The 21,528-nt window shown below is 40.6% G+C and overlaps 1 protein-coding gene across 3 annotated transcripts in view; it reads left to right on the top strand.

The window, feature by feature from the left end:
• The first annotated feature begins 5,328 nt into the window (after nucleotides 1-5,328).
• VCAN (versican) overlaps nucleotides 5,329-21,528 on the top strand; it is a 106,148-nt gene continuing 89,948 nt past the window's right edge. The window contains exons 1-2 of one of the 3 annotated variants that reach the window (XM_045197905.3): nucleotides 5,329-5,695; nucleotides 16,137-16,212. In XM_045197905.3, coding sequence (XP_045053840.2) covers nucleotides 16,143-16,212 — 70 coding nt within the window. In that variant the 5' untranslated portion in view covers nucleotides 5,329-5,695; nucleotides 16,137-16,142. The remainder of the gene's footprint in view (nucleotides 5,696-16,136; nucleotides 16,213-21,528) is intronic. The other 2 variants (XM_045197903.3, XM_045197904.3) reach the window with 2 other exon arrangements.

Here is a 21,528-nt window from a genome sequence, read left to right as displayed (position 1 = left end):
TAATACATTTCAGTGCCTTGTTCTTTCCTCTTGTGTTCTCGTGCATCCATTTGATATTCGTGTCCAGCAGCCAGAGACCCCAGTGTCCCTGGAATGATCAATACCTTTGACCTTTTTGTGTTGGGAGGACATTTAATGCTTTTCTCCCACCATTCAACTGTAGTTTGATTTATCAACTCTGGAAGACTTTTGGAGACTTAAAATGGACCCTGAATGCATGTCATCAAACCAAATATTTTTTATTATGGGAAAATAAGAAACCCAATTTCATCATATACAATGAAGTTAATGTCTGGGATTCAATGTTGGTAGGGTACGCACATGGAAGAGATTTCCAGTAAGAAAGATTTGTTGAGCTACCATTACCCTTCATCTATTTGTAGCCTGTGGGTTTTTTTTTTTTTTAAGACAGTTGACTAGACCAGCTAACGGACTCATACAAAAAATACATTTCTCCCTCTAAATTCATTAGTCATTATGTATATAAATCATAACCATGGCTACTCAAATAAATTAATTTTTGTATAGAGATTATGAACTCCTTTAGGATGAGAAGAAATTCTTACCTATTGAATAATGCCTGTGTGCCCAAGGTCTAAAACAGGGCACAGAGAAGGTGCTCAATAACTATTGAATTGAAGAAAGAAAACAGAAATGAAATTGAGAGCAGACAATTTGTGATAAGTATTTGCTGAGTCTTATAAGTATTCTTGTCTTCTTTTTTCTGTATGAGTTATAACAAATATTTGATCTCCTTTGAGTCACAGGGTTAAAATGTGATCACTCATATTTTGTGGCAAGAGCCCAAAGTCTCTGACATTCAAGTAGTCCTGCAGTTCCTTTCACTGATAGAATAAAATGAAATGCCTGCTTGTTGGTTCATTACCTGAACTGGATAGAGTTCTCCAAACATTCTTCTCATGTAGAACTCTCTTGTTTCCTCTCTTGCTTTTCCCCTTTGCTCACCAGAGAAACTAGTGATGCTGTGGTGGCTTTTTGCACCATCTATGATGCTTTCATGAAGCTTCTTGTCTCTGGGTCCCATTGTACTCTAATTAAATAAATGGAGTCTGGTACTCATTGAAAGTAAACAGCAACTGCAAAAGTTTTGCCTCTTAAGAAACTCTCTGCATTGTTCTCTGCCCTGCCACATAGATTCCAAGATCTCTACCGCTTCCTTGTGTTCAGAAAACAGATTCTTCATTTCATCTTGGTCAGACAAATGCTTTATAAAACATGACCTATGTTTTTCAGGCTGTGAGGAAGGAAAAAAAGTTTGAGAAAGTGACTGAGAAAAAAAGTAAGGTTGATACCATCTTTGATTCAATTAGTAGGACTGCCTAATTTATGCCTTGATCTTTGTCTTTGTAAAAACGATGGCATTTTTGATACTCTGCTCCAGGCAGCCTCCCGGGGGTGAGTGCAGATGTGCTGAGCTATTTGGCTGCCGTGTGGACCGAATTGGAGAGCCTTTTTCTCCCTTATGAAGTCATCTTCTCTCGGCAGCCCAGCCTTTTTCCCATCACTCCATGTTGGAACTTGGCTTTGACTTGCATAGTTCCCTCGTGATGTAGATGGTCTTCCAGTTAAGTCCTGGAGAAATCTGCCCAACCATGGATTAGACATTTACAGCAAAGAAAAAAAAAACAAAAAAAAACCCTCTTTTATTGAAAGAAACATTTTACTGTAAAATTTTGATTTGGGGGTTGGGAAGCAGAGACTTGGTATCTGATTTCTGGGAAAAATCAATTTTTTGTGGCTTTCAAGGATATTTGTCTGTGTTTAATTTCTCTAAATAATTTATATACTGAAGGCTAAGTGTAATGAGATTGTCACCATCCTTTTGTGGGGTTTCTTTTGCTTTTTAAAGAAGGCAACAAAAACCTTATATTACTTTTGTATTTTCTAAAAAAATCCAAAGAAGATTTAAAGTGTTGGATAAAATGTCTGTTTCTAATCTGTAGAGTTCAAAAAAAAACTTTAAAAAATTAAGCACTTTTAGAAGGTTGGCTCCCATTTTCTAGGGTCTTGCAGTTGGTAAAAGTTCATTTTTAATCTGTCGTGTTCTTTCACCACCCAGAGAGGATATTTCGTTGTGCCTAGGATCAACCAGACCAGGGACTTGAAATGTGAACTCTGTTGTCTGAATGTGGATGGGAGTGAAACCTAGTCATCCCTAGTGCAACAGCAGATAATACCATGTCTCAGAATACTTCACCTGATCCATAAAAAAGGAGAAGACTGAAATGTTATCCCTAAGGCCCTCAGATAGAGGTTTAGATGAAGATAATGAAATTCCCTGGAGATCCACTTGCCAATGACACCTTTCTTCTTCAACTCGTTGGCTGGCTGCCCCTGATATCAGCCAAGTTCCTAAAGACAAGATCAAGGCAACGGAGCAAGGCCCGTTGCTCCTGGCTTCTGGTTTCTTATAGACACCAGCACTAGGAGTAAAGATCTTGCTTTACCTACATCTGGACTGTGGAGTTTGCATACAGAATGTCTCCAGTACAAGGACAGGATTTAAAGAGGATGCACAGGATGGTATTTGAATTACTGTTTGATACAGACTTGAGTGTAATGGGCAAATGCAGTTTTTGTTATAAAAGCTGCAAAAATACATTTTCCAGTTGAAAAATGTCTGATGATTTTTCAGACACAGGAAATGATAAATAACTGTTCTCTCATTCTCTTCTTCTCAATTAAAGAAAGGAAGGAAGGGAAGGAAGAGAGGGAGAAAGAGAGAAGGAATTACAAGCACAGTTATAGAAATGGATCAGCTGTAGGCTCTACCCTGAATGTACTTAGTATGCTTTCTTTTTTATTTCTTCTCTATTATAGATAGCTAGAGGTAAAAATATGCCTTAGAGAAAGAAAACATATAGCAGATATTCAGAGGTGTCATTTCATTTTAGTTATTTGACAGCCTGAGAAGTGTTTGATTTTTCTAGACAATAATGTAACATGTCAAAATAAAGTTAAGGGATGTGGTATAAAGCTTTTCAACATTGTCAATGTTCTGACTAGTTAATCTGCCTAAGAAAGTGCCATTGCCCTGTAGAACTACTTGGTCAAGAGTTGTAATGTCTATGGATGGACATTATAAGGAATGATAAACGTTGGAGGTCTAGAGAAACACATTTGGCAAGATAAAGGAAAATATCTCAGGATGTAAAGAGTATCAGAGCCATAATTTTTCATCATGTTCCATCATGTACAGATGGCATTATTTATAGTGAATGTTAACTATTAACATTTCCCTGGAAGTGGTTATTACTGCTATTCATTGCTTGTTTCTGCTCTAGATGTCCGTTGTAAAAATGTTTTACTTAACTGTATTGTAAAGGGAGAGCAAGGTAATAGAGATAGGATTAAGCTTTTCAGGTTGGCAGGTCTACCACTCAGAAAGTGGCCTTGGACAAGAAAGTTAAACTCTTTAGAACTCAGCTAAATTAACTCAAATTTAAGAGTGAGAATAATAATACATACCTGGAAGTGTTTCAGAAAAAGGTCTTCACGAATGCCTGAAATATAAATTTCAATAAAGATTCTTTTATTTAATTTTCTCCCTTTCTCAGTCAAGTCATCTTGATTATAAAATTGATATGAGGAGCACTGATAAGATCAGTGAACCAAGAGTCAAGATTTACATTCTGGTACTAGTGACTTAGAAAAGTTACCTTCTTGGCTTTGGTTTGCTTATCTGTTATATGTGAAGATTGAAGTCCAATTCTGTTGTATGACTCTATTTTTCTAAATATTTAATGGAATAGAATTTCAATGTTAGGAATGGTAGTATAATAACTATTCTAAGAATAGATCATTGTGGAATCAAGTTGATTTCTATATCCTATCATTAATATTCATATCATTTACTGTAGTGAGTCGATAAAAGGAATGAAACACATAGATTTTGAAGGCTGAAATTTTCCTGATAAACCTGCTTTTTATCACTTAAAAACTGTAATCATGTAGGATGCATACAAGTTGCAGAAGAAACTCACAAAGGAAGTGTTATAAATGTGCATGCACAGGAGTCCAGGGTACTACGAGTTTTCAAATATGAGCTTCAGCCAACCCACTCAAAGAAATTCAGGGTGAAAAAAGATTTTCTCCTTTAAACATCACTGTTCTGATATATTGTGTTTGATATAGTATTCTAAGTAAAGACCAGAGAGAAGAATTATGAAGATGCTTGCGTATTTGTATAGAAAGAAATGCTTGCTATCCATTCCAGTAACCCCAGTGTTAAACTGATGTGCACCTTGGACTTATTTTGTTCCCATTGTATAAACTCATACTTGACTTCAAAGAAAAGGATAATACAAAGTCTCTTTAGAAGGGGGCAGAAAACCTTTGTGTTACCTGGTTGACCCTGTGCTCTGGAAGGTCCTATTGAAAGCCTCGGTAACAATGCAGGGCACTCTTCCATGTGTTGATGTAGTTTACCTAGTTGGGTGGGCCTGGCTGAAAACAAAAATCACATAAATATGAAAGATTATGGTTCCACTTCCTGCTCACAAGGAAGGTGATTGATGTATCCAAGGAGTCCCTGTCACTCAGAACAATTACTAAATACTCTATCATGAGGGACACTTTGAAAGACTGAGGGAAAAAAACAAAAAACCCAAGAAAGAATCCAGACTTAATGTAGGTTTGTGTCAGAGGAAGAGGATCTGTTTGAATCCAGTCAGAGAATTTCCTGTTCAGCCCTTTATTAGCAGGGTCTTTGTAGATTGCGCAAGGACGCGGGCCTCCCCATTGGGCAGTTCCGGGGAAGGCAGTGGGAATTCTTATGCTTCCCCTCTAGGTCTCAGGAGGATCTCCTTTTCTGTGTCTCAGGTCGGCAGAAATCTTGAGACTCACACTTCCCTTAGATGGGACAGGCAGGCTCTGTGGACGCAAAAGAACGCTGCAACCAAGTTCTTTGCTGATTTTACAGAGTTTCGTTTGCTCCCAAGAAGAACTGACGGCACTCAATTGTCTAGTACTAGCTTGTCCTACACGAGCCAGGGGGCTCGTTCCCCCCTAACCCAGAACTGGCAGCACGGGGGCGGGGAAGTGGAGGTGGGGAAGGGGTGGGAGGGCAGTGGTTTCCTCGCACACAGCGCGATGTTACTTAGGGAGTCGCTGAATGGGGAGTGCGGCTGTCCCCAAGCCGATTGGTACTTGTCAGGAAGAAACGCCGAGAGGTGGGAGTGCCTGGGGAGGGAGGCAGGCGGTCCCTACCGCAAGCGCGGGGAGCTGCCTTTCCGCCTCTCTGCCTGCTCTCCAAGCCTGGGCTCTTAGGAGTGGCTGAAGCAGCGGAGCGCTTCAGGAGCCTGTGAATGAACCCTCCTCCTCTTCCTCTTCCTCCTCCTCCTCCTCACTGAGTCTCCTCCTCGATGCTGACGGTACAGTGATATAACGATGATGGGTGTCACAACCCGCATTTGAACTTGCAGGCGAGCTGCCCCAAGCCTTTCTGGGGAAGAACTCCAGGCGGGCAGGCGAAGCAGCCGCGAACATTAAGTGCTGTGGACAGGCGCTGGACCAGCCCCGCAGCCTCCCGCATCCTGCAGCACCGTCCCGCACCCTCCGCACCCATCCCCAGGCCACCGAGCTTCCTATGTGATCCGCCCAGGCAACGCCGAACCCTTTCGCGCAGCTCTGCGGTGAATTGTTTCCCACAAACTGCACTAAGCCGCCTTTCAAGGTAATCACGTTTCTTTTGTTTCCCTTTTTAAAAAAAACTTATAGGAAAAAGCGAACTTAGAAAAAAGAAGTACATTGCAATTGATAGAAGGCTTTGATTAAGGCAAAAAGAGCTAACTGTAGGGCTAAGTTAAGAAAATATAAGCACTTTAAAAATGCAGGTAACTTTCAGAAGGACATTTGAAGAAACGAATACAGAGGGACCGTGGTGCTGAAAAAGATCCAGACAAAAGAAGCCCGAAGTGGGGTGGGCGTAGAACTACTAACGGATTTGGGGGAAGGGAAGAAAGGGAATTGTGGAGAACCCCTAGAAAAGTCGTAGGGTCTTGAGCTGGAGAGGAGAGAGGGCCCCCTGGCACCTTGATCTAAAAATTTTTGTTAACCTGCTGAGGCAAAAGTTTGAATGGGGACTCCGAGACTTGCCCACAGACAAGTCCCCGAAGCCGCTTCGCTGCAGGCCACCTGGTTCCCAGCCCCTGGTGTGTAGTCAATTTTCTGCGTTCCTGGAAAGCTGCTCCGGGGCAGCTCCAGACAGGGCGACCCCACGTCCCAGCTGCCCGGGACGTGCGCGGACGTGATCCCCTCAGCCCGTAGGCAGCCTGGGGGAATGTCCGGCCTGGGGAGGTGCAGGGTGTCGGGGCTGGGTCTTCTTGGCGACTGGGGGGCTGTCAAGGCTCTCTCGGTGGCCGCTGCGTTCTTTTGTCCTGCGCCCTGTGCATGGGGGCTGGCCGGGAAGGAGCAGGCGAGGGGGTGGGGTTGCTGGAGTATCGTGGAGGTCTGGGAGGCGCCTGGGCGGGAAAAGCTCGTCCTAAACTAGCAGTGATGTGCAAGAATTTTTATCTTACCCTGAAGAGCTAAGTGGAAGCTTTCGCTCCCATCGCAAGGAGCAAACCAACGCTCCGAGTACTCTGCAGACAAAGGTGGTGCGGGAACTCGAATCTGGAGCCTCTAGGACCAGTCTTTTCGCCCCGGCGACCGCAGCCCTCCTCTTCTTTCCATTTCCCCACCCCCTCCCAGCTCTCGGCCCTAGTTGAGCAACTTTATTGGCAGGTCGAGCGGCCACGGAGAGCGTGTGCCGGGATCCCCGTGGGACGCCCTCCTCTGAGCGTCCCGCCGCCCTGCGGAGTCCTGGGTGCTGTCGGGCGACATCCCTGGTGCTTGTGGACTAGGGAGCCTCAGGGCTGTCCTGGCTCACTGTCTGAGTCACTGGGCGTGTCACGATCAGTGTTTAGGCATCGGATATCGAGGTAGAAAAATAATGTCATAGCCTAAAGTATTTGCTTAGGGACCCAGCTGCTCATCAGCGAGTCTGGCATGTCCCCGAAAGAAGCTGCGGGACGAAGGAGAAATCTATGTGGGGCCGGGAGAGCTGTCCCGCCGTGCGCACACCCACAGGCGGAAAGTCAATCTCGCTATCTGTGTTCCTTGTGTCATCTTTGTCTCTGCCCCTGTCTCCATCTTCTGTGCCTCCCTTCCCCACTCCCAGCCTCTGCAGCTCGGCCACTCTAGCTCCTGCGTCCCCTCCCCCATGGCTGACAAATGAATGGCTAGTGTGAAATCCCTGCCTCCCCTGTCCGCCCACGCTGGCTAGAAGGGAGGAGCGAGGGAGGAGGTGAGCTCCTCCGGACGAGCCCGCAGTTGCGCGCACCGGACTAGCAGAAGCCTTTCGTCTAGGAATAGAGAGTTTTGTGGCGGGTGTGGGCGCCCCCTGATGGAGAAGTGCAGCACACGTGGAGAAAAACCAGCCCCTCAACCGGAGCGAATCGTTTTCACCAGGATGGAGGATCCCTTTAGTCATTAGGTTTCTACTCAGAATCTGAAACATAAATCTAGGGGTTTGAAGAACCCAGGAAGGAGACCTTGTCTTTGAGAAGTTTCAGCAGTGCCTTCACCCAAGTCAGCTAGGATAAGCGGCGAGTCCGCAGCTTGGCGCAGGAACTCTCTTCGCCAGGGGCGAATCCAGGTTTTGGGTGGGCGGGGGGATGAAGGATGATGCTCTGTTTTCGGTGTCACTATAATAAAGATAATACAAAAAGCCTTACTTTTGTAAATTTTACTAGAGCCTAAGATCAATTGAACCCAAAGCTAGGGCACCGCCCCAGGGCATTGCAAAAGAAGGGCCCCTAATCCAAAGTTTAAACATCCTCAGCGTCAGGACACTCGAACCTGTAAATTTGGAAGGAGGGCGCCAGGAGAAAAAAAGAGAAGGGAATGGAGGGGAAAGGAAAGGGACAGTGGAGGAAGTAGGAAGAAGTGAGGAGCAGAGATGGGGCAGATGCGCGCAAACTGCTGGGAGCTGACCGAGAGGGTTCGTTTCGAGGCGTCTGGCTGAATTTCGCGTCTCTTTTTAAAATAGTTTTTTAAGCCCAAGAGCAACAACCAACGCGACTGAAGCGGTTTGCACGGTGCAAGGGTGGTTAGGGGAGGAACTAGCCCCTTGGAGCAGCCGGGACCTGGGGCCTTTTTTGACCCGCTCAGCGCCCGCGGGGCTAGAAACTGCTCCCGGGATTCTGCAGCCCCAGAGTTCACCGCCGCCACCGCCACGTGGGCTGGGGCTTCAGCTACGGCCCGAGACGGGTGTGACTTCTTGGGCTCCAACACAGCTGTCCAGCGGAACCAGCCTTCCGCTCGGCCTCGGGGCTGGCGGGGAGCCTCGTGGGTCCCCGCCCCCGAGGCCAGTGGAGGCGGGGCTTTGCTCCACCGCAGGCCGGGGGCGGGGCGGGGCGGGGCGGGGCAGAGCAGGGGAAGGCGTGGCCGGCTACATTGTGGGGAGCACCACGACCATGCACCCAAGGCTAAAGGTGTTTGTTGGCTGCTGTTGTAAGCGACCCCCCGACTTTTACCAGACGGCACTAAGCACACTTACTAAAAGAATACCTTTTTCTTTCTTTCTTTTTGCCTTTTTGGAGCAGTAGGAGGTTTTGCCTTGCGACAGGGGAGAAGCAAAGATTTACTCCATAAAACTTTTTTTTTTTTGGTCGGAAATATGAGATGATTTTATCCTGTGTTAAATACGTTCAGGTCGGTGTAAAGACCTTTTTTGTTGTTGTTGTTATTGTTTTTACAGGATAATGATGTTCAAGGCTGTTATAAAATGAGTTCGTCTGGAATGGCAAACAATTGCCATTTTTGACAGGACTGATAGAATTCTATCTGTGACCGCAAATATGAATGAGGCTGCGGGTGTAGCGGGGGTCCCTGTGCATCACCGGCCTCAGCGTGGGCCCGGACCATAGTGGGAACTCCTCACTTATTTACGAGATGACCGAGCTACTGACTGGAGGGAATGTGGCACAGATGAGACACTGCCACCTACAGCTGCATTTTAATTTCTCCTACTTCTCTTTATCTTGGAAACACAGGGTTTTAATGATCTTTTCAATCTCACATTCTGACATCTCACTAACTGATCTTCTTTCCCTCTCCTTTTGACTCCTAAAAGCTGTGACGTAAATTGTTTTAAGTACTGCTTAGCAATTGTGCCAAATATATTGTGAAAATATTCATGTAAAGTTCTAAAATAGCATATAAAAACAGGAAGGCACCCGTGAAAGCAATAACTATTTTTCTAAGATAAAAGCTCAGTGCCCTGTGCTCACTTGGTTGGGCATCCTCCTGCGACGCTCAAGGTCACTGGTTCCAATCCTGATAAGGGCACAGGCCTAGGTTGCGGTTTGGTCCCGAGGTTTCGCTCTCACATCGATATTTCGCTCCTCCCTTTCTCCCTCCCTTCTCTCTAAAAATAAGTTAATTTAAAAAAGCCTGTTCCCAGTTGGGGCAATATGTAACTTGCATGTCAGCATATCAAGCAGAAGGTCTTCGGGACTGACTTCTAGTTCTGAGCTCTAAGTTAAGAAAGGAATATTTTATGGTTGTATATGCCTGTCTTGTCTAATACTGCAAAGGGTTCCAATGGATTCCAAAGTGATTGAGCAATTACTTCCTCCAGCAGGAAGTCCACAGTCCCTAATCTTCTTGCGGGTGGTGGGAAGAGGGATGAGATTCAAGACAACCACTAAGAATTTATGTAAGAATTCAAAGTTATTATTTTGTTTTTATTAGTTAAAAAAAAGAAATTAAAAGATATTACTAAATTGAATTTCCAGATTTTAAAAATGAAGTTTGAAAAAAAATCCTCATAGATTTACATATGTTTACAAACATAGGTTTCTTTTCTTCTTTTTCTTTACTCTTACAAACTGGAAGGGAATGCTTCTAATATTATTAGATCTCTATATTCATGTCCTTGTAAATTCTGTTTGGAAAGGACCTAAAAAGCTAACTTAAAGCCGAATATACTTTGTATTAAAGACGCAGTCATTGTTTTCTCTTCCCTGACATTATTATGCTTAAGGACTTCATGGTTAATGATTGGTCACTCATTGAGCATGGGAGCCTTTGGGAACACGAAGATCAACCAAGACTGTTCCCAAGAGTGATGAAACGAAGCTCTCCTTTCCTACTGGGGTTTAAACATATCTGTTGATTTTATTCATGGGCAAACATCTCTAGACACTATTTAAAATGGGATTTTGCCTTGTGACAGAGCAGAACTTTTCAAGATACATGGTTCTTTTGAGGAAAAGAATGAATGACTGTAGTAAGCTATTATGTCACCACCCACCTAGAGAAACCAGTTAGGACTCACAAACCCTCATTGTTGGAGGTTACTAGCTCTGGTCTGAGAAAACATGCTTTGTTGTATAGGTCTATACTTTACAAGAAAATACAAGGCCGGTACTCTCTCTAGTTTGGAATCAGAACAAGGGGATTTAGAGAGAAATGCCTTGGCTGAGATCCACTTCAGTGAATGAATTTTTGCCAGTTTCCTCCGGCAGCCTAGATGTGGTAAACGACATATACATGTATATATTCTATATCTATGTATATTCTCCAGGATTTTTTGACTTTGCTAAGTTCTTATCACTGAATATGCAAGGAGTACTTGTATTTCAGTGGTTAGTGCAAAGTACCTTTGTTTAATGTGTTTGTCAGTCATGTTTCCTGAAATTCCTCTGGATAGATCAATAATCTGTAAAAGGGTATAAGTGCATATCTACATTTTAGTTTACCTTATTTCTGTGTGTATATAAATACACAAAAATCCTATCAGGTTTTTCTAACCTTCTAAGAATTTTAAGAGGTGCTTATCTCTATATTTGCTGTAGCAAATATACAGCAAACTGTATTTGCTGATTTGGAACCTTTTCCAAAGTACATTATATTTTAAGTGAAGAAAGTAATGTGTTAAATAGTATATGTAATATGCATCTAATTATGTTTAAAAAAGGACATATTCACTCATTCACAAATACTTACTGAATATCCTGTGCATTGTGGATACAACGATGAACAAAATACCAAAGACTGCTCTCTTGGAGCTTATACAATGGTGGAGAGAGAAAAGCCATTACCAAATACATTCATAAAATGCTGGTAAGTGCTAAGATGAAGTGTGAGCAGGGAAAATGGAATAGAGAATGCACAATGTTTTCCAAGCAGAGAACAGAGCAGCAGTACTAAGGGCCATTGACATGAAAAAGCTTAGCCAAGTCCAGGTTCAGGAGTCTAATCGCAGCTTAGGCATAAATTCATATGGTGCCATTTCTTCTGTGAAGTAAATTCATGAAATTTGATGTCTAAACCACGAGAGATTTCTCCCTGTATTACAGCGATCCCTCCTGTGAAAAAGCACCCAGGAGCAATCTGATAGACAATGCTCTTTACTTCCACTTTGTGGCTGAGGTGTCCTAGACAGTTGGTTGTCTGGAGTAACTAATTTGAAGACTGGAAGACAAAACTACTATGCCTGTGTGCCTGTGTCCCTAAGTCACCCTTTGCTCACTGGGGCTTCCCCAAAATGAAGGGAGAATATTAAATGTCTGTTTGCTAGAACTTGGGCTCTCTCTTTGTCTGAGCAGCCCATTCTGGAGTGACATTTATCCTCCGTGCAGTTATTTCTCATGGGTAGGAGTCTGGTTGACCTTGTCTCTTGTGTCTCCCAGGCAATTAGACAGCTGCAGTCAGCTGTGTCTTGATTGTTCAAAGTCTCTCTCCTCTCCTCACTGACTTCACTGGAGTAGAAGGCTAAATATAGGCTCAGCTCTCCTATCTCCCAGATCTTTCTATGCCAACAGACTTGTTATCACTAATAGATTATGCTTTCAAGACTGACAGGAAGAGAAGAAGAATAGCAATAGAGGTCTGAGTGGTGCTGAAAACAAACAACAAAAAAAGAGACTTTAGAAAGTTTCTCGTTTCGCAGAAAGGCACATACCATATGATGTCACTTATAAGAGGTATCTAATGAGCAAAATAAACTCATAGGCTAAATAGAACCAGAGACATGGAAACATGGAACAGACTCACATTGGCCAGAGGGGAGGGGGAAGGGGATAATGGTAGAAAGAAGAGGAAAGGACTGGTCAAAGAACATGTAAGAATGACACAAGGACATGGACAATGGTGTGGGGACTGACTGTGGGACCAGGGGGGTGGGCTGGGCAGAGGAGGGCAAAAGGGGTAAATTGGGGCCACTGAAATAGAATAACAATAAAAAATAAATAAAGTTCCTCATTTAATAAGATCAAACACAGAAGGAAAATCATGTGACTTAACAACCATGAACGTGAGCATAGCCTTAAGAAAATTAAAGAATGAATGCCCGTGCACTGAGGTATTTGCTGAAGAGATAAATGACCATCCTTTAGATTGAGGGGTATAAATTCTGTGCCTACAGGGAACAGGCATGGAGTAGACATGGCCGAGAAGCTCAAGGGGGCCAGTGATAACCTTGAACGCACAGAGCCATGGTGAGAGGCTGCCGCTTGCTTGTGCTAATGATCGCCCAGGTAGAATATGAACCTAGAGTTGTTAGACCTGATTTTTCAAAAGAAGTCACAGATCTGAGACTTAGTGTGAAAAGTCCAATTTTTAAATGTTGGCCACTTATTCAGACATAATTTTACAAATGTATTTACAACATGATCTATCTCTCCCTTGTATTTTCAACGCACTGGCATCATTACTTAGCCTTGTCTTAGGGACGATTTTAAGTCTTGAGTATATTTGTTATACTCACATAGATGAAAGACCCCTTTTCCTATTCCATCAAACAAACAGGACACTTTTATAAGGATAAAGTGTGGTACATAGAGTTCAGGCTTTGAGTGTCTGACTTGGAGGGGATTAGGGTGCAGAAGACACATTCCTGGGTCAGGATCACACCTCTCCTCTGGGTTTGGTACGAGATACGACACTCTAGATATTGACAAACATCAGTTATTATTGCGTTGTGGTAAATATTCAACTAGACTGATATAAATGTGTTTCAGGTGTTAATTAACCTGCCTTCCCATCTTCATAAGAGACTGCTGGCGCTTTGCTTCACAGTGTGTTTCTGAGTAGGAAATGGAGGCATTAGTCATGCATTTGGTTGGTGTACAAATCTTCTTTAAGGGTCTACTCTAAACCTGGCACTGAGGTAATATTGTGGGAGTTAGGAAGCTGGATATGATAGAAGCTCTGCCTCCCAGAGCTAGTCCTACAGAGGACATAAAACGTGTTTACAAGTACTGATTCAAAGCACATAGGACAATTTATTGTAGGCATGAAGTTGCACATTGCTTCTATAAGGGTAACCCAGGCTATCATTTTCAAATCCAAGAGATTCAAATACTTTTCTTTTTACTATTAGTAATATGAACCGGAAAGAGAACACCTGTAGAAAGACTGACTTGGTAATTTTTAATTTAATTTAATTTATTTTTATTTTATTTATTTATTTCTAGAGAGGTGAAGGGAAGGAGGAAGAGATGAAGAGAAATACCAATGTGTGGTTGCCTCTCGCATGCCCCCCACTGGGGTCCTGGCCTGTAACCCAGCCATGTGCCCTGACTGGAATCAAACCAGAGACCCTTTGGTTTGCAGGCCAGTGCTTAATCCACTGAGCCACACCAGCCAGGGCTGAATTAGTAATTTTAATAATAAATATTGAATATTTGGTACACTTTATCAATAAGCTATATGTCATATGAATTATTTTATCAGTTCTTACATTCACTCCAATTATTAAGTACTAGTTTTCATAATTAATTAACTACTGAAAATGAGAGAATTAATAACTTACCCCAAATCACAGAGTATCAGTAAAGGATGCAGAACTTGAATTCAGGACCATTTGACAGTGGAGCCCAGACTTTTAATATTATACTTAGAAATATTTCCTCCCACAAAAGAAAGTTGAGAACAATTTTTTAAAGGATGATAAGAAATCATGGTTTATAAGTACATTTATAGAAAGTTTTCTTATTTGGATTCAGTTAATACTCATAGAATGCATTTTGTTTAATACTGTTTTATGATACAATCTAACATTTCATTTTTTGGAAACTTTTAACTATAAAGTATGTGAAATTGATATCTTTATATTTCCCTGAAATGTTGCAATGGCATTGAGAAATAGGTGTATACTTTCTGTTTGCTGTGGTATCGTATAAGAAATCCAGAAATGTAGAAATCTAATTTCCCAGTTAGTTTTAACAACATTTATTAGCATATTCTAGTAATTGTATGCTAAATAATAAATTTATTGTCAAAGTTTATCAACTATATGCTTTTCATTGTGAGTTGTCCAATGGCCTATAGATGAAAAATACACACACAGTGTATTAGGTTAAAAAATGTTCTTTAGGAAAATCTGGAATTTTATAATTTTGTTTTAGATCAGTTCTAACATATTTCAAGATATATAAAAATAAAGCATTCAAATCAAGATGAGTATATAGGAAAAATGAATACCTGGCATAAATTATGAAATTGAAATTGAGCTTAAATTTGACTTTGATTCTTGTAGCATTTGGTTGTTTTCAATCTAGGTTTCCTAAATAATATAGAATTAGTATGTTTTCTAAGGAAAGTGTTAGGAAGTTATTTAGGGCACCAACATATATATGTGTCAGGATGCATTCAGCTGTAAGTAACAAAAAGCCGTTATTGTAATGGTTTTAAGTAACAAAGGAGTTGATTACTTCATGTAAAAGAAAATGCAAAGGCATGGCTCACTCTGGGTTTAAGCTCTGTTCCTTCCAGTTCTTTCTCAGCTTCATCTCCCGAGGCTGTCGTGTACACTCGGAGGTGCAAGGCGGCTACTACAGTTAGAGAGGAAAAATCCTGTCATCACAATGTACTGTGAGGAAAAGCAACCATCTCTTCTTTTTCTCTCTCTCTTCTTAAGATGAATATACCTTTCCCAGGAGCACCTTTAGAACCCCTGCAGAGATCTCCTCCCATCTCATTGGCCAAAATCGCATTATGTATTTATTTCAAAACTGATCGCTGGTGACAAGAATGGGATTTCCTCAGGACAATCAGAATCACTCTTTGGACTGTGTTTTGACCCGGGCTCCTTTAAAGTATATGGCTGTATGAAGGAGGGTAGATACTATAATGCAATCAGAGTTGTGTAGGAAATGAGAAAGAAGAATGGCTATTTGTAGCCACCTAACAATGCCTGTTATAGAAAAGTTCTAAATGTGGATGAGAAGGGAACAATTGTGGAGATCAAATAATCTGCAATTCTTCAGAGATTGGCTCTTTGATTTCTAGATGGTCCCCAACACTGGTACTCACCATCCTCGTAATTACAACTTCATAGAAATTTGAGCTGGAAGGGACCATTCTGAGTCTCAGTTTATTAAAATGTTTTTGCCAAAGTCACACAATAAATTAATGGCAAAGCCAGGGCTGGGTTTCTTGACTCAGATCCGAGTGTTTTCTTTCATGATTTACTCTTCAGACTTTAGAACTGTTGGACTGGTTTTAAAAACTCATGGCCAGCGCTGGCCTTTTTTGTAACGAACAGTTCCTCATAATACACTTATTTGTTTGTTCAGCCTCCTAGAAACCTAAATTGAGCCTGTGCTTTTATAAAGCCAGCCGAAGCCTTTGTTATCTCCTTCGGTACCATGTGCGTGAGCCACCAGCAGGTTCCTTCCCACATTTGATGCGAATCCTCCTCTTTCAACATCTCTCCCTATTGCTTTCCTATCTTCTCTTCCTCCATCTATGACCAATTTCCTGTTTCTAAATAGACTTTGTGGTCACCCTCCTCCCTTTGTGCCAGCTTTTAGCCACCAGTAATGAGGGCTGTGGTCTCTATTCTTCTTCCTACGGCCTACCCAGTTGTGGTTGTCCCACACATTCATATTGTTATGTCCCCAAATCGGGTTCTGGGATTATTCTGGTAACTACTGCACTGTGTGAGAGTCAAACTAATAAAGTGCTGAGACGACTTCTATTGCAATTTCCTCTCCTGTTTTTACTATCTAAGAGGAGCTGCTTCTGGTACTCTTTTTACATATAACATACCAATAGCATGTGATTTATAACCCTCCATAAACCTGAAAGTTTATGATTTACTTTGGATTTTTCTTCATTTCTAGGACAAGATGTTGATTAATATAAAGAGCATCTTATTGATGTGCTCTACCTTAATAGCAACCCATGCACTACATAAAGGTGAGTGTGGTAACAATTTGTTTGGTGTTAAGGGAAATAAACATTTAAGTGCTGGAGCACGGAATGGCAATATGGAATAACTAGAATAAAGGATTAATTTTTTTATCTATTCAGTGCTGAAAACTTTTGGTTAAAATATTATTAGGCTGAAAACAGTGGGTTTAAATAAATCAATCAAAACAAAATAATGAACAGGATGCTAAAGAAACAGGTGGGCTTACAGTAACTTCCCGGATTATTTCCAGACTGTGCAAAAGGCTCATACAGTCATCCCCTGGTATCCATGGGCAATTGGTCCCAGGATCTCCCCACAGATACAAAAATCTGTGGATGCTCAAGTTCCTTATATGTAATGGCATAGTATTTGCATATAACCTATGCACATCCTCCCATATACTTTAAGCCAATAATGTCTAGATTATTCATAATGCCTAATATAATATGAATGCTATATAAATAGTTGTTATACTGTACTGTTTAGAGAATGTGTTCAAGTACAGAGGCAACCATCTAGGCTTAACTACATATTACTCATCAGCAACATAACATTAAAAAAATATTTTCAATCTTCAGTTGGTTGAATCTGTGGATGCAGAACCTGTGGACATGGAGGGCCAACTGCATATGTCATTGGGCAAATTTCCCATCTTCTTCAATACTACTCAAAGACTTTCTATTAAAAAAAGGCTATCATACCCTCAAGAGGCTAGATTTTGAGAAAGGTCCAGAAGATAAAGAGAAGACTGACAGCCAAGTATTTGTACCTACTTCCCTTTTTTTCTCTCTCCTTTTCAAAGTAACTAGGTACATTCACATAAACTGTTTTTCTTAGCTTTAAATTATATGTCCACCAAATGAATATTTTACAATTCCAAATTCGTGGACTATGATTCATGAACGATACTGCCTTGAGCCACAGTGATCTACTCCTGTTTGGGTGCCTTTCCAGACACAGCATCTACCTCTTTCTCACACTTGCTCTGTCCTTCAGAATCTTTGAAGTATTTTGCCATTCCATGCACAGACTTTCATATTACCTGGTTTTTCCTATGTAATTTTTCTGCTTGGCAGTCCAGTGTCTTGTTCTCTACACTTCTACTTTAACTCATTCTTCAATACTCAACATTGAAGTATCAGTTCATCTATCCATCCATCTATTTATTCAACCATCCACCCCTTACTCTACCCATTCATATAACTACCAACTGACAATGTCGTTTGAATACTTTTTATGTTCCAGGTTTAATTATGGGTGTACAGGGATATACCATTGTCCTGGATTTCATTAAACTTAATCTCCTGCTTATATGAGACAGATGGTAAACACAAACATAAACAACTCAGGTACTTTCAGATTGATAAAAATAAAGCAGTGTGACATCATAGAGAATGATCTGGGTTGGGGGGAGCTGGTAAGGCCTTTTTGAGAAAGTAAGACTTAAATTGAGATATAAATGACCAAGATTATTAGGCTATTAGAGTCTACGGTCCAACAGTCTGTTAACAGTCCAGAAGCTGTCTTTTTTGCATTTTCAGGGGAAAAGGCGAATATCACAGAGAGGAAAGGGTAACAGCATCTAGTGAAGAGGGAGGGCATAGAAAAGAGATACAGAAAAGGGAGCTGGCTTGGGTAGGTAGTAATAGAAGGGGGGTTACAGGGGAAGTAGTAGTAGAACCTGGAAAGACAGAGCAACCATCCTCATTTAAAACAAAGTTTAGACTTTCTACTTAAAAAAAGGAAAAGCACTCACCCCCAAAATTAAAAAACAAAACAAAACCGTGGTACAGCTCCTTGACAGTATTTTAACATAGTATAATAATAATAATAATAACTAAAAATATTGAGTAATTTTAATGTGTTAGGCCTTGTTGAAAGCATTTTGCATAGTTAGTTTATTTAATCTTAACTCTCTAATGATACATCCTTTTATTCTCCCCATTTGGCAGATGAGGAAACTGTAGTACCAAATGGTTTGCAGGCATAGCTAATGTAGAAGATCGTACATCAATTTAGTGTTGGAGCCTGGAGTTGAACCCAGGCAGTTGGGTTCCTTCACCTTTACTTCCTGAAAATGATGAAAAAGACAGCTCCTGAACTGTTAACAGATTGGTGGGCCCTAGACTCTAATAGCCCTCTAGATCCTTCATATCCCAATTTAAGTCTTACTTTCTCAAAGAGACCTTATCACCCACCCCCCAACCCAGGTCATTCTCTTAACCACTCTATTATTCTTCACTCCAAGAACCAAGTTCTTTGTAAATCTATGATCACGATTAAGAGATGTGATTAGTTGGGGCTAATTTCAAAAGAATTTATTTATTTTTTCATATGAGAGGAGAAAGTTGAAAATGTAAGATCCACATAAAACAGATTTGCCAAGTTCATAGTGGGATATACCAAAGTACCTTGTTGTGAGTCAACACAAGTACTTACATCTTAAGATTTTTTTCTGTTTATTTGTAGATCTTCAAAAGGTCAATAACTAACATTAAGGAACACCTTGTGTACTGGTTATTGGCTTTATTTTAATTCATGAAGAGCTCTTTGCTTTAACAATACCCATTATATTGATTATCTAGCATTGACCTAGTTATTTGGATATTCCTCTAATATTTATAACTAGAGTCATGCACAGTTGTGCATAAATAAATGAATGAGAAAATAATATTTATCACTTGAGAAAGTGATGAATTCCCATAATCTCTATCTGACACGTTTTGGCCAGAGTCTCTGTGTGTATAAGTGTGTTTGCTCAAATAATGTAGATGGAATTTACATCATCTTTCTTCTGGAGAATGTACTGACAGAGAATGGAAGGTAATTGATCATTCATTATTTAGCCATTTCTCCCTCACAGTACTCATTTAGGTCACAAACCATCTGGTGGGAATAGCAAACTTTTCGTTAGCATTCTTTGTTATTACTTACATGGTCAGAATTTCAGACAAGTTCATGCAGGTAGCAGCTTTCTTCTTTAAACAAGGATAATCCATAAACATCCTCTGAACTACTAAGTTTCTTTTTAAAAATATTTAGATTTAGAGAACTTAGTTCTCGTGATCCAGTGCATTAAGACCCAAGATTTCATACACAAAAGAGCTGACCACACAGCTTTTTGTTAGTCCTGGATTCTACATGGAATATTATGTATGTCCAACCAAAGGTTTTAATTTTCTTGGGAAATTTGCCTTTTGACATCATTTTGTTCCAATATGGTTTTTTTTTTACAGTACAGTTATGGAGCAATACTCTAAGTTTCTGAGACCTCTCGATTGGATAGATTGGGCTGAATCCCATGTCTGCCTCTACTCATCTAAAACTGTGAAAAGAACTATAATTTAGTAATAAATATTGAGGAATTCTAAGTCACTTATCTTAAAATCATTTTTTAAAGAGGTGGTAAAGAATCTTACAAGTTATACCACCATTGAGGTTGATGATAAAGTTTATTCTCCATTAAAAATGCAGGACTTTATTTTTGCTGAAGTCAGTCATCTAAATAATTCTTCGGGAAGGAAGATGAGATTTTCTAGAAATATGATAAATGTAAATTAAAAGATTTTTAGGTCAGAGAATCCTCACCCCTTTCCTTCTCAGGACCCCTATTCCTGGCCGAAAAAACGAGCAATCCATTTCTCCCTAACGGGTTCCAAGTTAAAGACCTATGAACCAGGCAGTAGTCACTCTCTCAGAGTCCCCTGTTGACTTTATTGATTTATTTAAAAGATTATGAAATTCCTAACAGTTTTCAGTTCAAATAGCCATTAGAAATGGGATAGGTATAGACTGGAAAGGAACTAGAACTAATTTAGGGATAGGAGAAGAACCCCATAAATACCAAAGCTGAAAGATGCCTTAATTAGGTATAAGAAGACATGTTCGGGTTCAGGTCTGTCACCAGCCAGCTGGGATCTTGAGAGTGACTTCTTTAGTGGAGCATCCTTAGGAAGGTATTGGACCGGTTTCACTCTGAGGATGAGCTTTAGGTAAGAGAATTAATTTTGTAAGCCAGGGAGACCATTAAAAATAAAATTATTGCCTTGCTATTATAGTCCAAAATACTAATACTCTTTATAACACTTTAAAGATTAGCTTAGTGCAGCTAATAGCACATTTCCTTTTAATTTTATTTACTCTTGAGTGCCTTAAACCCTGTTAGATTAGTAAAGTGATAAAGAATTTGACGGCAATGATCATTATAAACTTGGAATGATTACTGGTTTCCATTATATATATATAGTAAATATAATACTGTAATAATAATTTTAGATTTATTTGTATCACATGAAACATCTTATAAGCCTGTCTTTCTGAAGTTAAATTTCGATCTCTAGCAACAGAGACTATTTTTTTCTTTTGAAGAGGATAATATCTCCATGTTCTCCTACAATTTTTACAATGCCTTATCCCCAACTGAATCCACAGAGCTATATTGACAACTCTTCAAGCTATATTGACAAACTTTCAGTTTGCAGGCCTGTGCTCAATCCACTGAGCTACACCAGCCAGGGCTAGTGTATCTGACACTAATTTCTGACGTGTATCCATATTGACCTGTGTGTTACCAACACACTAATGTTAGATATGTGTCATTTTGTTATTTACAAATTATTATTTCACTCCACCGATTAACTTGTTCATCATATTTCATTAAGTGGAAGCTGCTTTTATACTAACAATCTTTTTTATTGTTATTACCAACAGTCCTCTAGCCAATTAGTAGACACTGGAAGATGGTGTGGGGGGAGGTATGGATTCCTGTAAGAGTAAAAGAACACTTCTTTCGCATGTAATAGTGTTACATTGTAGCCAATACATTCTTTTCCGTTAGAAGTTTAAGGGCTTAAACAGAATGACATTGTGCAGATTAATACTTCAGGAGGGTTAGGTGAACAGATGCCAAGTCTCCCCCAGGATATAACCCAGAGGTAAGGTTTCGCTGCAAAGTGATTGCAGCTGGGTCTGTCGTTATAATGAAAGTCTTTGGTTCAAATACTGAGCCAAAGAGGGTCCTTTCAAGTGTTAGACTTCCCCCTGCTCCACTCTACTGAAGTACATTTTTTTATTTTCACTTCCTCTTTAAATTTTATTTTCATTTCCTCTAAGGTAATGTGGCAGTTATCTTAACAAACGTTTTTCATCTTCCGACCTGTGACATAAATTCACCTTTCAGCTGCTCTTTCTTCCATGGATCCAGCCTTCTAAACCTGCATTGCTGGTTCTAGTCTCCTTTGGCGCTTGATGGCTTGCCTTCCTATACTTGCCTTATGTTACCACTTATTTGTTCATGTGAAACACTGAGTTATAAATACTTT

Source organism: Desmodus rotundus, chromosome 1 (assembly GCF_022682495.2).
Source record: "Desmodus rotundus isolate HL8 chromosome 1, HLdesRot8A.1, whole genome shotgun sequence".
NCBI classification, from domain to species: domain Eukaryota; kingdom Metazoa; phylum Chordata; class Mammalia; order Chiroptera; family Phyllostomidae; genus Desmodus; species Desmodus rotundus.
The sequence above is the reverse complement of the archived record's forward strand: the minus strand, read 5'-3'. Positions and strand labels throughout refer to the sequence as shown.